Genomic DNA, 17140 nt, shown 5'->3' on the forward strand with positions numbered 1-17140 from the left:
GAGTGTGTCAATATCTCCTGCCGTTCCTCCGTTGCTCCTGCACACTCATCTATTTCCTTCCCTCCATCTCTCTCTCCCATGCTCACTTTCTTCTCTGCATCTGACCTAACAAACCAGAGTTGACCTCTCCACCACACCCTCGTGTGTACGAGTGTGTGTGTGTGTGAATGAGACAGTGAGAGAATTAACAATTATATGTGAGCAAAAATGTGTGTACATAGGTGTCTGAGTATGTGTCCTTTGTGAATATGCGTTTGTGTGTGTGTGTGTAAAATTTTCTTATGGGTTATAATGGTATAATCTTCCATACTGGATACATGTGTAAAGTTGAATTAACCTTCTCTCTGTTTCTCCCTCTCCCACTCTCTGGAAACTCCTCGCTGCCTCTTTTCGCCTCTTATGCTCTACTGGATGTGACTGAGTGTTTCCAGAGCTGTGTGTTGGTACATACTAAATTTGCCCCTCTCTCTCTCTCTCTCTCTCTCTCTCTCTCATGGGATCAAGGATGTTTGTCTGTCTTTCTGTTACTGTAGCATACCTATATACCCCACTGCTGTATCCAGACAGCACACCTTTCCCCTAATCATTCTTTCAACCTGGAGAGAAAGCCTCACAGGAAATGGGGATTAAAAGTGAAAATGTTGTGTGTGTGTGTGTGTGTGTGTGTGTCCCTGTGTAGTTCAATGTAAATTATATTAGCTATTTTAGACTACATATAGGTAGTGTATTCAAATGAACTGTTTATTTATACCCTTGAGGTTAAAATAAGAGAGAGAGAGAGAGAGAGAGAGAGAGGGTGCATGGAGTGGAGAGAGAGAGAGAGAGAGAGAGAGAGAGAGACAGGACAGCACAGATTGACAGATAGAACATGAAACAATGGGCCTTTTAAAATTTTTATACAGATACACAGAGAAAGGGGAAGAGATTTGGAGATGAAATGATAAAGAGAGAGATTGGAGCGATAGACACAGAGGAAGAGAGATAGCAGTGGGAGAGATAGAGCAAGAGAAAGTGATATTGCCAGCACACACACACACACACAAAAACCCCGGAATTGTACAATTTCTTCTTCTTTTTTTAATTGGTGAAACAGAGAGAGAGAGAGAGAGAGAGAGAGAGAGAGAGAGAGAGAGAGAGAATCGAGGGGCGGGAGGAGGGCGAGCGCAGAGAGAGAGAGAGAGAGAGAGAGAGCGTGTGTGTGTGTGTTTTTATGAATGAAGCACGGTGACTCAGGGATGTGTCATACAGAACGTCTTTATAAAAGGAAGTTTTAAACAAGCCTAAACATTTCACTGCGCGAAAAATCACTTACACCACACACACTCGCATCCCTCTCTCCCTCTCTCTCTGTCTCCACACCTCTCTCTCTCTTTTTTTTTGACCCTCTCCATCCTTCCTAGTGTTCGCGTGTCTGTTCCAGGTTGGTGTGCTCAAATGCTCTAAAGGGAGAAATTAGACACTTCTGCACCCACTCAGGACCAGCTTCTTTTCCATCTTCTCCTCTACTCCGTCCCTTTCCTCCTCTCTCTCTCTCTCTCTCTCTCTCCTCCTGTCTGACACGAACCGCCGCTCGGACACTGAAGAAGAAGAAGAACTAGAAGAAGTAGTAGTAGAAGAAGAAGAAGAAGAAGTTCGGAGCACGTGACAAAGAGCCGGAACTCCGTTTATTTATTCTTTTTTTTTTTTTACACTCTTATTTATTTATTTATCTATCTATCTCACTATTTATATGCAACATATTTATTAGCTTACTTCAAGGATTCACACAAACATGAAATGTAAGTGCCAATAGTTTATTTCTCTGTTAAATGTTCATTATTATTATTATTATTATTATTATTATTATTATTATTAGTATTATTTCTTGTCGAGCACTTCTTGCATGTCTTTGCATCTCCTTTACACAAGTGTTCTCTTTCTCACTGTGTGTATATTACTCATACCTGTAAAAATGTTTAAAAAAAAAAAAAGAAAAAAAGAAAAGAAAAGAAAGAAAGAAAGAAATTATAGCCAGTTGTTCGTTAACTTCTATTTGTTTTGTTAGGTTTTTTTATATCACGATTTTAAAAACATTGTGGGATGCTCAAAGTTTGATGGGCGTGTGTGCGTGCGTGTGTGTGTGTGTGTGCGTGTGTGTCAGTAGACAGGAATGACAGCATGACAGCGGGTTCATTTGGGTTTACACAGTAACAGAACATGCTCGTCGCTATATTTCAGATGAGATCAGAATAAATGACAGTCACGGCACGAAAGTAAATAGTAAATAATCTTTCCCGATCCCGGCACGCGGAACGGGAGCACTTGGCAGCGCTCATTTCTCCAAGTGTGATCCAATTCTCAGAGAATGTAACCCGGCTTAAACCTTGCGCGTGTGGAAACATGAGCGTGTTGCGACAGTAGCACGCTGTTTCCGCCGGAACAAACCCGCGTGGATTTGTAAGAAGTGCGCTCGCTGATGAGACGGGCGCACGTGAACCAATCAGTGTCGTTCTTTCTTCCGCAGTGCTGCTCGACTCCTCCTCCTCTCTGCTCTTCTCCGTCCTATTGGCTCAGCTGCCGTTGTTTACGTCGGCGCTTCCCGCCCACACGCGACGTCCTGACTTCGACAAGCTGACCAACCAGACAAGGCATCTGCAGAAGATGACCCACGACCTAATAGTAAGTCGGTTCATCTGCTCTGATGGATCAGTTATCAGTAGACATGGCGCTGAACACACACACACACACACACACACACACACACTATAGCAAACCCTGTCAAAAAGGGACTGAACTGTATGGGAAATTCAGTCCGTCCTCAGTTATGCTGATGGTGTTCAGATCTCAAATTGGCCTCATTCAGCATGTGGGATCTGGCTGAGCTACAGCACTCTTTGCTCCCTTTCTCGTCTCCGAGCTCACACAAACTCGCACATGTGGCCTTTCTACTCATCTGGTCTGCATTAATCATGGTGAGAACAGGGGTGGCAGATTGCGGTGGCTTTGAATCCGTGAGGGTGCAGATAACGCTCATTTCCATCAGGCTAAAACAACAGAGATCTGGACTCAGGCCCAGTACTGGCCATCATCCCAGACTAAACTTAACTTAACCTAGAACAGTAGTAAGCCCTGAACACTGAACCACTTTGGTCAGCCCATGCAAGTGAGTCTTTCCACTACAGGGTTGCTTCTTGTTTTTTGGTTTTTTTTGTTTTAAGTTTGGCGGGTAATTCCTTCTAGTCTGGAGCATATGTGAGTGAGCGACAAGGGTTTTTGGTAAGGTTCTGCCAGGTTGCTAGGTGATCGAAGTCCGTAGCCTAGGGGGCACTGAACCCATTCATTCTGTACTTCCTTCACCTCCAAGAGGCCTCCCTGCCAGAACTCCCTCACGGAAACATAAGCATGTCCTCCCTTGCGTTGCCATGGCTTTTCTGAAGGCCTGTTTACAAGCACAAGCGAGGCGAAACTACAGTACAGTCTTCCATTCTGGCTGACTTGTAAAGGTGAGGCAGCACCATAAGCATTGCTTTATGCAGAAGCATGAGGAGGGAGTGTGAAGGTTTTTAGTTTCGCTTGTCTATAAGGGTCTGAGTCACGGCTCAGGGTCTCATTGATGTTCCTTGCCTCAGACTGCAGCGCTCTTGTGAAGCTCAGAAACTCTGACCTCATCCTCTTCTGCCGAGTTTGATTGTATCTGAGGTTATATTGCTCCTTTCATGGCTTTGAGAAAACACTCAGGTATGACCTCTAAGATCAGATCAGGGGCTCTGTCACTCCCGGCATATGCAGTACGATGAGATGCTAGCCCGACTGTATATGCGCTTCAAGGGAGATTAGATGCAGTCTTGTTTGGTGCGTTCGTTTGCATTGCTTTGTGCTTGTGCGCCAGATGTGAAGGCAGATCATTATCAAAGACACCACCTGCGACAAAAGGCCCCATCCACTCGGAGAAGTAGTTTGTTGGTTTTTTCAGTCAGATTTATTTTTGGTTCCCTTTTCTTCTTGCATGGAGTTACACTTTACAGGGGTCAAACCTAGGAAAGAAAAATAGTTGGGAGTTGATGGAAAGTCCCCACAAGAAAGCAATAAAAAACGATGTGTGCTGGCTGCTGTGGTTGCACGCACAGAATGTGTTAATGTGTGTTAGTTTGCGAGGGTGTATTTACTCCGTTCGGTGCTTGCCTGGCTTGTGTGTGTTGTAAATAGCTGTGGGCTGTGTAGGTGTGGGATTACTTGTTTAGCTTTTCTGTTGTCACAGCAAAGCGTTCCGATAGAAATCAGGTAGATTTATCACATTGCCATATTTGCATTCAGGAACACAGAAGGAGAGGGGGACAAAAAAAGCAGTGGAGTGAGGTGAGGATCCAAGAGGATGTGTGTGTTTGTGTTAATGAGATATATGTGAGGAGAAAAGTGGATCAGGGAACACCATGGATGTGCAATACATGTAGGAGCAAAGATCACGCTAGATGAAAATTAGAAGTAGTAACAGAGAGCGATGAGTAATGAAGTAGTGGATGGAATGTGTGATTGGGTCTTTCTTAATGGGAGAAAGAAAACAAGTGAAATGGTTGCAAAACAGCAACAACATATGAAGGAAAAAACACATCGAGACAAACAGTGAAAGAATGGTGCCGGAAAGCTGACCTCACCACGCTGCTTGCTGAGTGGCTCCTGATGATGTTTTTCCTCATCTGTTGAAACCTCGATGATGCATAGCGTGCATTACACCTGTCACCTAATCAGCTGATCAACGCTACTTATGTGCTTCTGATGTCTGAACTATCTTATTTCCTGCCCATTAGTGGAGTAACTACATTTGTTAGCAACACAGTTCAGCTCTTGTTTATGCCCTTTAAACCCATTAACAAACAGGGGCTAAGAAGTTTATACAACCAAAACCGACCACTGCTGCCTAACAACCTCTCCTGTAAATGTTTCTGTCTCCCTCTAGTGGTCGGAATATAAAAAAGGGGGGCTTGTTTTGGGTCTGTATGTCATTGCACCTTTTTTTAGGCCTGACCCTGGAGTTTCCCTACATCCCAATGTTGTCTATTCTGCTCCAAGCGCCTTACTCATTGCATATGCTGTTATTCTTCCTCAACAAAACATCCTGTGGCTTCAGGTCACAAACTTGTCTTGTTGACTTTCAGGAGGTTGTACCCTGGTGAACTCTTGGTGACTCTGATGCTCTGTAATTCTGTGGTATTGGTAGAGGATGCCTCCTGCTACTGATTTAAGAGCAGGAGGCATCCTCTCTAGGCTGCTAATATTAGTCACTTTGGTCACTGCGAGCTGTTCTTGGATCAGGGCTTGGAGGTACTCTGTAAGCATGGGAAATTCTGCACAGTGACATGACGTTGCTTTTGTGGACAGCATTTCCTTGTGAACATGTGTTTTATCTGTTTACTGAAGGCAATTCTATCCGTTTGGCCCTCTATTTCAGAATGACCACAAGGGTGAACCGGTGATCGACCACAACAGGTTCAAATCTCTTCCAGCCATCAGCAGCAGAGCCAATGACCTTAGCTCACTGGAGGTAAACTTCCAGCCAGAGTCTGTCTGCCTTGTGGTCTATCAATCTCTTAACTTTGCACACACTTTCACTGCTCTTGACTGTTTGTGAGTGGACAGAACTAGCTTGTTTGCAGAATTTTCTATGTAATTTAAAGTAAATTGTGGTTAGAAAAGCAAAAGAGTAATAGTTCTCTAATAATCTAATGGAACCATTCTCTTTTTTTTTTGCAGTTGAAGCCTACACTTACTCAGCTCCATGCCGATTTCAAGACTTTTGAACACCATTTCGAGTGGCTGAACAAGGTGACACAGAAGCACCATCACCCCACGGCATCAAAGCTAGGCGAAATGATCTCGCATATTAAGAGTCTCATCGGCCTGTTACATCGCCAGGTAACCGAAACACACCACACATTGTATATCTACTAGTACTGTAAAACATCATTTACAACCTCATGCTCAGTCTCCTTTGAAATCCCTTTCTAAATATCTGTACAGATGCAGTATGTGGATGCCCCTCGGATCGTCCTACCTCCTCTATCCCTTCCTCAGCCCTCCTCCCAATGGGAGATGAATCAGTCTTCACAGCTGCTTCTTCAGAGGTTCAGGCTTTTCTGTGATTGGGCGGCGCGTGCTTTCCTCAGCCTCAAGTCCAAAACGCAGGCATGAGGGTTACCATCAACCTATCAAGACCCACCATTTCTACACTACAGCAAATGGCATCCTCTCCAGCCATTCCTCTGTCCGTCTATGAACTACCAGCCTGGTGCGTATGTGAGCTGATCAAATGGCAGCAACGTTGGCGGCACTGATCTGTAGTCATTGGCACATTGAAGCCACAGTGCAAAAATGAGAACTCCACCTGTCTGCTACAGCTGTGAGTGTTTGGACTACAGCAACACATCACTGCCAACAGCCTGCTTCTGATCATCTGCATAATTTCATCTAAATTTCACTTTCTTCTTTCGCTCTTCATGTTTAAAAAAAAAAAAAAAAAATCAACCTTTTCATTATTTATGTATTTATTTATTTATTGAGCGGTTATTTAGTTATTTATTTGGTGTCATTATTTATTTGATTATTTGAGAGAAAAAAAACACCGTCATTTTCTTTACCAGTTATGTACAAGTTTAAAAGTAAAATGTACTGTCTTGCTGTTTACCATCTTTCTTTCCTATATTATTGTCTTCTAGCCATTTTTCCAAAAATCTGTTGATATGCCTCCTATTTAACAAATTGTATACTTTCTCATATCTCTCTCTCTTTTTAAATTCGGGAGGCACGTGTTCACGATTGTTAACTAGATTGTTTTGCCACTAGATGTAGCAATATTGCTGGGTTTGTATGGTGTCTGTTAGTGTAAAATGATAAATTAGCAAATGTGGGAGGGGGGGGGGAGTGTCACAAAGCACTGACCTACACCATTGCTGCCTTTTTTTATCTCCTTTTTTTTTTGTCTCTTTCTTTGCACAGTATATTTGGGTTTGTGTTTTCGATCCTCTGATTCAGAAGATGTGCTTTTTGACGACTAACCTGTTCTTAAGCAATGTTAAATGAAAGAAAAAAAATAAGAAAAACAACCCAAGCCTTAAAATACTATGTATTGTGATATCGTGATTATTTGGTAATGTACAGGTGTACATACATCATCCTGAATGTAAATTGTTATGTACAGTGCAAATGTGTATTATATTATAGTTTTCTATGATATAAGGCCCCTTGCTCTGGCAATTGTATCGCAATATCGAAATTATTTTGTTTTGATTTTTTTTTTTTTAGTATTTTGATATACTATTTATTATGTTTTCATGTTATTTATTTTCACTGAAGAGAAGCAAGCCTTCTGTAATTTTTATACTTTTATACTACTTATAATCAGACTTTATCATTGCTATTGAAATTTTTATGTTCAACTGCATTGCCTCACATGATGTAGGTGACATTGCTGTTTGACAGAAAGATGTCAAGAGTGTGTCAGATACAATAATAAAGAGTTAATAGCAACGAATATTGAAGCTTTATTTTTTTCTTTCCTTTTGTCGTTTTCAGTAGCTAAAGGCTAAACCTAACAAAACGTGGCCTGTTTTAATGCCATCTATTGAGGAACCACACTGATTAAATGAGAACCCTGAGACTATATCAGTTCAATTAAATCTTATTCTTTTTGTATAGCGTTGTTAACAAAGGACTGGCACCCTGTCCAGGGTGTACCCCGCCTTGTGCCAGATGCTCCCTGGGATAGGCTCCGGGTTCCCCGTAACCCTGAAAAGGATCAGTGGTATAGACGATGGATGGATGTTAACAAAGGACACAGCTTTACAGAAAAATATCCCTAATGAGCAATCCAGAGGCGATAGTGGCAAGAAAAAAATTCATTGAGAGGACATGAGGACGATACCTTGAGAGGAACCAGACGAATCGTGCGATTATAAATAAGTCCCTTCTTTAACTGTGTACTACATGGTCAAAAAGTGCAATTGTGTGACCAGAATTCATTATAGTTTTCACATGAAGTCTATTTTGTTGAAGTTATCAACTATGGAGACTTGAGTGCAAAAATGTTGGTGGCAGCAGCAGTCCTAACACTATCGTAGCACTTAGCCATTGTTGCAAAACTGTTCATATCAATTGTAGCCCAAAGCCATCTTCAATAGTCTCATTGATATATCACAGATTCCTGGTCCTGAAGTACCCCCTGCCCTGCACATTCCAATGTCTTCCCTGGTCTGACACCTGATTCAACTGAAGTGGGTGTGTTAGAAATACTACAATGTGCAGGATAGTGGCTACTCCAGGACCAGGGTTGGGAACCTGTGCGTTAGGCCTCGCCTCCATGCCACAAAAACTACATTTCCCAGAAACATTGTAACAGACGCACACACGCCTTGCTCTTCTCTTCTGCATCAATTCTTATGCTGGAAGACAGAAACGATATGATATATGTGCCGATACGACGATTATTATACGTTTACCGCCTCTTGGACAATATTTAAAGATATTTAGTATCAATTTATCAGCGTTGATCTTGCTGACCAATAACATGAGCGAGTTAGGAGGGGGAAAGGACCAATAGCGTTCGTCGTTGCTGAGAGCCGGAAGCAGGCGGGTGACTGTTGGTTAGTTTGCGCTCGACATTATTGTTAAGGTTGTATGGACTATCACTGCGGACCTCAGCACCATTTCAACACATCAAAACTGTTTAGTAAAATTAATAAGTACAGGCAAGTGACATATGCACCGTGAATGTGCAGAAAAATCGAGAAATACTGCGACGTTTGAGAAACCAAGACGAGCAGTGAGATGGATGCGGGAAGGCCGGCTCGTGACTGGACAAATATATGCACAAATCTGTAAGAGAGTAAGTAAATGTTGATTTGTACAACATTATATAAGAGTATGGGTGTCCGAGTCTGGCTTTTGATTTGTTTTGTCCTAATCTTGGGTTTTTTAATTTCCCCGAGACAACGCAGCAGGGACACCGATACAGAACAGGAGGGAGGGACGGAGGAGGAAGGGGAGGAGGAGGAGAGAGGGAGGGAGGGAGGAGGAGTTTAAAGGGGAAATGCTGATCAGTTATTAGTCAAATTATTTATAACATTTTACTCATTTACATACTTTATTCCTCTTGTGAATATTTATTTAGGTCAAGTAAAGCACAGATCAGAACGTGGATTGTTGGTATTTAAATCACGTGACTTTGTGGTTTTTATGACTATTAAAATGATAACTATGCTGTGAAAAGCCACACATTTATATTTGGTTTAAATTTGGCACATCATGATTTGGGTGAAACATCCCTGCTGAAAAAAAACAAACAAACAATAGAAACAATCACAGAAATGCTAATGGTTTCCACGACAAATACCATTACAAACAATCAGATAACCATTAAAACCATTACCGGTGCTTAATGGTATCCCAAATAACATGCCACTAATAGAAGGCAACAAATTACCAGTAGAGACTTACAGGGACCATTACAGTTTCAATTAAAACCATTACAAATTCTCAGAGGGTTTCTATTGGTTTTTTTTTTTTTTTTTCAGCAGGGATGTATTAATATAATTAGTATTATGATTATCTATACAGCTCTGGCAATTGAAGTGAAGAAGTTACAGTACGCATTTCAGCTTGGATACACAACATCAGGAACACTCCACTAAACATCTGCAATGGCTGCCGTAAATTGGAAGGATCCACAAGACTAGTCATCTGCACTACAACCCAGAGCATCCTCCTCTGCTCATAGGGTACAATGGCCAACTCTGTCGCTACCCTGGTGGTCCAAACGGAGCTTCTTCCCAGCCAGACTCCATCATCCCTCTCTCCTTTTCCATCGCTTCTTCCCTCAGTGGAAGAGGAGGATAACGATGAAGAGAAAAGTGGAGAGGAACAGAAAGGGACCGAAACCGTCGTGCTTACGGGAGTCGAGATGGTGACATCGTCAACGTCTCCAGGGACGATGGGGTCACAAAATCCTGAACACCCCTTTCAGTGTCTAGATTGTGGGAAGAGTTTTAAGTGGTCTTCCAGGTTGGCACATCATCAGCGTAGCCATAACAATGAGAGGCCATATCGCTGTAACCTCTGCCCCAAGGCTTTCAAAGGCTCATCCGCTCTGCTCTATCACCAGAGGTAAGAAGTTAAATGGTTCACTAAACAGATCTGAATACTGAGTTAATGTGATTTATGTTCTTCCAAAATCATGTTGATATAACATGGTTTTAGTGCATCTCGGAGTGAAACGGGAGCTCTGTTCAACAGAATGAATTCGATTTCTAATAATATTTTTCTACATTTTATTCTAGGTCTCATTCAGGAGAGAAGCCTTATAAATGTGAGGATTGTGGTAAAGCATTTAAGCGCTCATCTCTCCTACAGGTGAGCAATACCTGCCAGTATCGGGGCCACCAGGGTCTTGTCTAAGACTCCACAATAGAAACATAACAGGCCTACCATGTGCATTTGAATAGATGCATTTTGTCTTTGATTAATGATAATATATAGTTTAACTGTTACTTGGTTATCAAGTGTTGTACTGCAAATGAATTTAGGGTTTACGTTCTATTAATTTTATTTTTAAATATAGGTCCATCGCAGTGTGCATACGGGCTTGCGCACCTTCCAGTGTCCTTACTGCCCTCTTACCTTCAAGTGGAGTTCTCACTACCAGTATCACCTACGCCAACACACAGGCGAGTGCCCTTATCCATGTGACAGATGTCCCAAAGCCTTCAAAAACTCCAGCAGCCTGCGTAGGCACAAGAACGTGCATTTGGGTGTCAAGCCTTATGTATGTATGGTGTGCAGCAAGGCTTTCAGCCAGTCAACCAACCTAAGGCAACATATGCGCATACATACGGGCGAGAGGCCATACATCTGTGGTGATTGTGGTCGCAGCTTCACACACTCCTCCAACTTGGCACTTCATCGCAACTCCCACATAGAGGTCAAGGCTCAGGGCGGGGGGAAGACAGGAAAAGTAGGGTCACGGACAAATGTGGAGGTGGTGTTCGAGGGGGCAACCTCAGATGATTTGAAGGCAGTTGAAATGACAATATCGGACATGGTGGGCCTTGTAGGTGGGCAGGAGGGGGGAACTAGTCAGGTCTTCTTATCTCATCATATGCCTTCATCCTGTACATCATCCTCGGCTGAAGGCAATCAGAGTGTCCTGACAGCCACAGGCTCAGAGCATGTACAAGTGAGCATGGAGGAGTCAACAGAAACTGGTGCTAATGTGTTGCTGTACAGCTGTGGCAGCTGCAACGAGACATTCGGAACCCAAACACACCTGGAACAACATCAAGCCTTGCATCTGCACAGCCTGGGAGCAGGGGATGGGGGTGAAGACATCAGAGGTGAAGGCTTAGAGGCTCAGGGTGGTGGGGTTTCATTGGTTGGGATGGCCCCCTTGTTGGCGGACTTTGAGGAGGTGGTGGAAACCACGACAGTGTCAGAGAGTGGGCAGGGGACAGAACTACTTGGCTTGGGTGGTATTGGGGGTGGATCCAGTCAGGTTCAGTATGACTTGCTCCAGAGCTTCACCAGCTCCGTGGCCCAGATGTCCTCAGATGACACCACGCCCATAGTTGACACAACTGTGGCTACATTGTCAGAGTGTGCTTACTGCGGTAAAAGCTTCAAGAACAGCAGCTCAATGAGCAGACACATGGCACAGGTGAGTCGTACTAAATGAAATTAAGCACAAATCATGACCTTAGTATTATAAGGTTCTATCTGGGTTAAGACTGAATGGGAGAATCTTATAATGCTAAGGTTGTAAATTGGGGAGAAAACAGCAAGAATAGCATTATGATTGTTACATGTGATTTTCTCTGGATTGTTCTTCAACCAGGTGCACCCTCTGGCACTGTCCCAGTCCAGATCTCAATTCAGCTGCTCTGTATGTGACCGCTCCTTCCCCCTGCTGTCATCTCTTCTTAACCACCAGCTCTCGCACACTGAGGAGCAGAGACTGCTGGCAGAGGCAGAGGCTGAAATAGTCTGTCCTCCCTCTCTGTCCCTCTCAATGCCCCTGTCTTCCTCGTCCTCTGCCAAGAGAGAGGGGGAGGAGGGAGAAAGGGAGATCCATGTCAGCCTCATTGCAGTCACAGAAGAGGGAGAGAAGCAAGCTGTGAAATTAACCAACAGGGCATCAGGGAAGGCAGGAAGGAGAGGAGGCAGTAGCAAGGGCTCTGCTGCAAATAACGGTGAGCTTTATCGAGTTGGATAAATTGAACTGAATTAATCTGCGTAAATCTGAATCTGGGGAAAGGTCTTTTTAAACATGTAAATGCTACCACTATACACATTGTCTTTTACAACCCCAATTCCAAAAAAGTTGGAACGCGGTGTAAAATGTAAATAAAACAGAATGCAGTGATTCGCAAATCTCATAAACCCACATGTTATTCACAGTAGAACATAGAAAACATATCAAATGTTTAAACTGAGAAACTATATAATTTTACGGAAAAAATAAGGTCATTTTTAATTTGATGGCTGCAACACATCTCAAAAAAGTTGGGACGGGGGCAATAAAAGGCTGGAAAAGTAAGTGTTACTAAAAAGAAACTAATTAGGTTAATTAGCAACAGGTCAGTAGCATGACTGGGTATAAAAAGAGTATCTTAGAGAGGCAGAGTCTGTCAGAAGTAAAATGGGATGGAATCTGGGTAGAAGTATATGTTCCTCTAAAACCTGTCTATACCTTTCAGCATTGATGGTGCCTTTCCAGATGTGCAAGCTGCCCATTCCATAGGCACTAATACACCCCTATACCATCAGAGATGCAGGCTTTTGGACTGAGTGCTGATAAAAAGCCGGATGGTCCATGTTCTCTTTAATTCTGTTTAGTTTAGAGGACGTGGCATCCATGGTTTCCAAAAAGAATTTCAAATTTGGATTCGTCTGACCACTGAACAGTTTTCCACTTTGCCTCAGTCCATTTTAAATGAGCTTTGGCCCAGAGAAGCCAACACCGGCGGTGTTTCTGGATCACGTTCACATATGGCTTCTTCGTTGAATGCTAGAGCTTTAACCAGCATTTGTGGATGGCACGGTGAACTGTGTTCACAGACAGTGAGTTCTGGAGGTGTTTCTGAGCCCATGCAGTGATTTCCATTACAGAATCATGCCTGTTTTTAATGCAGTGCCGCCTGAGAGCCTGAAGATCACGGGTATGCAGTATTGATTTTCACCCTTGTCCCTTGCGCACAGAGATTTCTCCAGAATGTTGGAATTTTTTGATGATATTATGTACTGTAGATGATGAGATATTCATAGTCTTCACAATTTTTCGTTGAGGAACATTATTCTGAAATTGTTCCACAAATTGTGGATGCAGTTTTTCACAGATTAGTGAACCCCTGCACATCTTTACTTCCTAAAGACTCTGCCTCTCTAATATACTCTTTCTATATATGTTACTGACATGTTATCATGTTACTGACCTGTTGCCAATTAACCTCCAGTTGATTCATTTTAGTAACCCTTACTTTTTCAGCTGTTTGTTGCCAACTTTGAGTCGTGTTGCAGCCATCAAATTCAGAATTACCTTATTTTTTTCTTAAATTGTACCTTTCCTCAGTTTAAACATGTGGTATGTTTTCTATGTTCTATTGTGAATAACAAATGGGTTTATGAGATTTGCAAATCATTGCATTCTGTTTTTATTTACATTTTGCACAGCGTCCCAACTTTTTTGGAATTGGGTTGTATTTGCTAGCAGAAAATAAGCTGCACCATACATCAAAATTCCATAGGTTCATTCTATTTTGGTTATGTAAGATCAAGGCAAAATTGTTTACTAGGAATTAAAGAAGGTTTTATCCCAACTGCAAGTAATTCCCTGGTCATATAATTTCTGAGACTTCTCAATTCTCTTTTTTTCCTTAACAGAGAGGCCATATCGGTGCTTGGAATGTGGGAAATCCTTTAAGGGTTCATCAGGACTGCGTTATCACATGAGAGATCATACAGGAGAGAGACCGTACCGCTGCACAGAGTGTGGAAAAAGCTTTAAGAGGTCTTCTCTACTGTCCATACATCAAAGGGTAAACACTGCCATGCTTCTTAGGCCAAATGATTACATTGACAAAGTAGGTAATCGCATTAAGACTAGAATATGGTAGGATTTGGGGGTTTCTTTGAGTTTCATTCACACTTTTGATTCAGAAATGATATTCATGTTAGCATTTGTTAATCAAATGTCATTATTTAGCTGATTCTATGCGACAGACCTCAATGCAGGCCATCCTTTTCTTTCACCTGTTTACTTATAATTATTTAAAAAAGCAAATACAAATTCAAGCTTTCGGCTTCTTCTCCATTATGTGTGCAGGTGCACACAGGAGTGCGAGCTTTCCAGTGTCCTTACTGCCCTTTGACTTTCAAGTGGAGTTCACATTACCAGTACCACTTGCGGCAGCACACTGGTGAGCGGCCCTATGTGTGCCAGGAGTGTGGCAAATCGTTCAAGAACACCAGCTGTCTGCGGCGACACAGCCAGTTGCATTCGGGCCTGCGACCACATGCCTGCTCTGTGTGCGGCAAGGCATTTTCGCAAACATCCAACCTAAAGCAACACGAGCGTACACACTCGGGTGAGAGGCCTTTCCAATGCGCGCAGTGCCACAAGAGTTTCACACACTCCTCCAATCTTCAGCTTCACCTTCGTACACACTCCTCTCGCAAAGACTACAAGTGTCAGCGCTGTGGGAAGGAGTTTGTCATGCACTCCTACCTGCAGCGGCACCTTCGGACGCATATCAGCGGTGGTGGGGCCACATGCATAAAAGAAGCAGGGAAAACTGCGAAGAATGGCAATGGGACCTCTGAAACGCCAACTACTACTCTGAGTTTAAATATGAATGCAGCAGGAGGGCTTAGTTCTCTGTTTTCTAATGAAGGAAATTCTACACTCCTTCTCTCACCATCAAATTTGGACATTCCTCCAAACACCTCACAAAATTATTTTATGATCCAGACACCCACAGGACTACAGCTGATCCCACTGTCCAATCCAACACCCACACAGCCTGTCCCGGCCCCCCCTCCCCCTCCTCCACCTCCTCCTCCTCCACCACCACAACTGCCGTCCCAGAATTTCCTGCTTCTTCAGTGCCAGTCCACCAATGGGAGCCAGCCGAGTCTGATTCTTGTCCCCACAGTGTCCAATACGAACACTCTTCCTGCTCCCTCAGCACCACAGCCCCTCCCCTTGGTGCAAACCATACCAGCACTGCCACAGATAGCCACTTTAGCTCCAGCCCAAACCCAGATATCACAGTTTCAGCCACTCCATACCCAGCAGAGGTTTATTTTTACCAACAATAGTGCTCCTTTCATCCCTGCCCCACCCCAAAACCCAACAGCCAATACTAGACCAATTTTAGGAACGCTTAGCCACACCAGGAGCCCTAGAACCAGGCGTGCACGCAAGAATAAAACTCAGAAATCTGGGTCCTTGGTGCAGGCAGAATCTGTCACAGCAACTCAAGGATTAGTTCTTTCGACTATTTCAACAACCACAACTGCTGCTTCTGTTTCATCTTCAACAACCTTGTCCCAGCAACATAATGTTCCAACATCTTTGCCACCACCAAATTCAGATTCTGTCCCTGACGCACCCTCTACCCCTGCTGCTGTCACTGTATCAGCAGTAACCCCAACTACACCTCCAACGGACAGCCACTGTATTTTGACAGGTGACCAGCAAAATGCTTCTGCTGCAGAGGAAGCGGAGAAACTTCCAGAGCCACTACAAGAGGAGCGCTTTGTTCTGTGTTTTGAGAAGGAGACTGAGGAGAGAGAGCCAGGAGATGAGATGGAGGTGAAGGTGGAGATGAATGAAGGGGTGGAGGGAGAAAGGTCATATGTGTTACATTTTGAAGGAGAAAGTGAACAAGGGGAAGAAGGAAGTGAAGAAAGGGGGGAGAAATCATACGTTCTCCGATTTCAGTCCGAGGAAGAGATGGAGGGAGATGGAGAAAAGGATAAGACTGGGATGGTTTCTCTTAACTTGCTTCGAGATTGGAGTGGAGCGAGGGAAAGTGAAAGAATGGAAGGGTTTGAAGAAGGTGTTGGAGTGGAAGAGAAAGCATTTGTTCTTCATTTCCAAACAGATGCGCCAAGTGATGAAGACGTTCCATCAAATGCAGGCTTTCCTGAAGGCCCTAGTGAAGACTTGGGTCTTTCTTGCCATCCTGCCCAAGCCTTAATGCCTCTTGGTGGACAAGAGGTTGTGTTTGAATTAGGCAGTGAGGCCAAAATAGATGCAGACACTGGTAATGGGGAAAGTGTTCAAATGATTGCAGTAATAGAAGGTGGGGGCAGCAGTTCTGAGACAGGGGGCAGTTTTACTAATCCTGGAGGAGTCACTGGAACAGGAGCAGGGCAAATGGGGAGCATATTTCAGTTAGAGGGAGGAGAAGGTATTGTTATTATTGAGGTTAGTACCAGCAGTTTGACAGAAGGAACGGAAGGTGTTTCTGTAGGATTAAGGAACATGGACAAAGAAGGCACTACATCACAAGAAGTGGCATCAGAAGAGCAGAAGATACTGGAAACTGAGAGCAGACTATCAGCCAGTGTGAATGGGACCTGAGACTAAGCTCAGAAGGAATCTCAAAATTAAGCCTGTTTATTGCTTTAAGATACAACACACACACGGTCCTACTAACCAATGCACACTACTAACTACCAGCATCCAGAGTCTTTGATCATACACCAATTTTTAATGATGCCTTTTATGATCCAGATGACTAAACCTAAAGTCATTTGGTCCTTTCACTTTCAGCTATCAGGAAAGTGAACTGGAGGGAAAGGCCTTGATTTATAACAAGAATTGACAGGCAAATGCATGATAAAATAGCTTTTGGTGCAACGGTTGCTCTGTTTTTTTATGTTGTCCTCTAACTTCAGTCTCCTGGAGTGTTCTGAGCACTGCATTACCTAGAATAAGGTGAGAGTTAATCACCAGCCCATAGAGGGAGTCGTTTCATAGACCACACACAAGAAGTATGAACCTCCCCCCCCCCAATACTACACTTAGACGACGAATGGAAGAGGAGCTTCTGAAGAATGTTGGACAACTGTAAACTAATATGCTGTCATGTTGACAGCCAACGTGTAGGAACTG

The 17140-nt window shown here is 43.3% G+C and overlaps 2 protein-coding genes across 2 annotated transcripts; both read left to right on the forward strand.

Annotated features, from left to right (window-relative positions):
* The first annotated feature begins 684 nt into the window (after positions 1 to 684).
* il11a (interleukin 11a) lies at positions 685 to 7903 on the forward strand. The gene is made up of 5 exons (XM_053625938.1): positions 685 to 1778; positions 2504 to 2658; positions 5426 to 5518; positions 5728 to 5889; positions 5995 to 7903. Exons 1-5 carry the CDS (start codon positions 1772 to 1774, stop codon positions 6163 to 6165), a joined length of 588 nt encoding a protein of 195 aa, XP_053481913.1. The 5' UTR covers positions 685 to 1771; the 3' UTR covers positions 6166 to 7903.
* Positions 7904 to 8558: 655 nt separating this feature from the next.
* Positions 8559 to 16606, forward strand: znf628 (zinc finger protein 628). Its single transcript, XM_053635990.1, has 7 exons — positions 8559 to 8854; positions 9586 to 10131; positions 10305 to 10377; positions 10586 to 11677; positions 11855 to 12209; positions 13900 to 14054; positions 14342 to 16606. Exons 2-7 carry the CDS (start codon positions 9752 to 9754, stop codon positions 16604 to 16606), a joined length of 4320 nt encoding a protein of 1439 aa, XP_053491965.1. The 5' UTR covers positions 8559 to 8854; positions 9586 to 9751.
* The last annotated feature ends 534 nt before the right edge of the window (positions 16607 to 17140 follow it).

This window comes from Ictalurus furcatus, chromosome 1, assembly GCF_023375685.1.
Source record: "Ictalurus furcatus strain D&B chromosome 1, Billie_1.0, whole genome shotgun sequence".
NCBI lineage: Eukaryota > Metazoa > Chordata > Actinopteri > Siluriformes > Ictaluridae > Ictalurus > Ictalurus furcatus.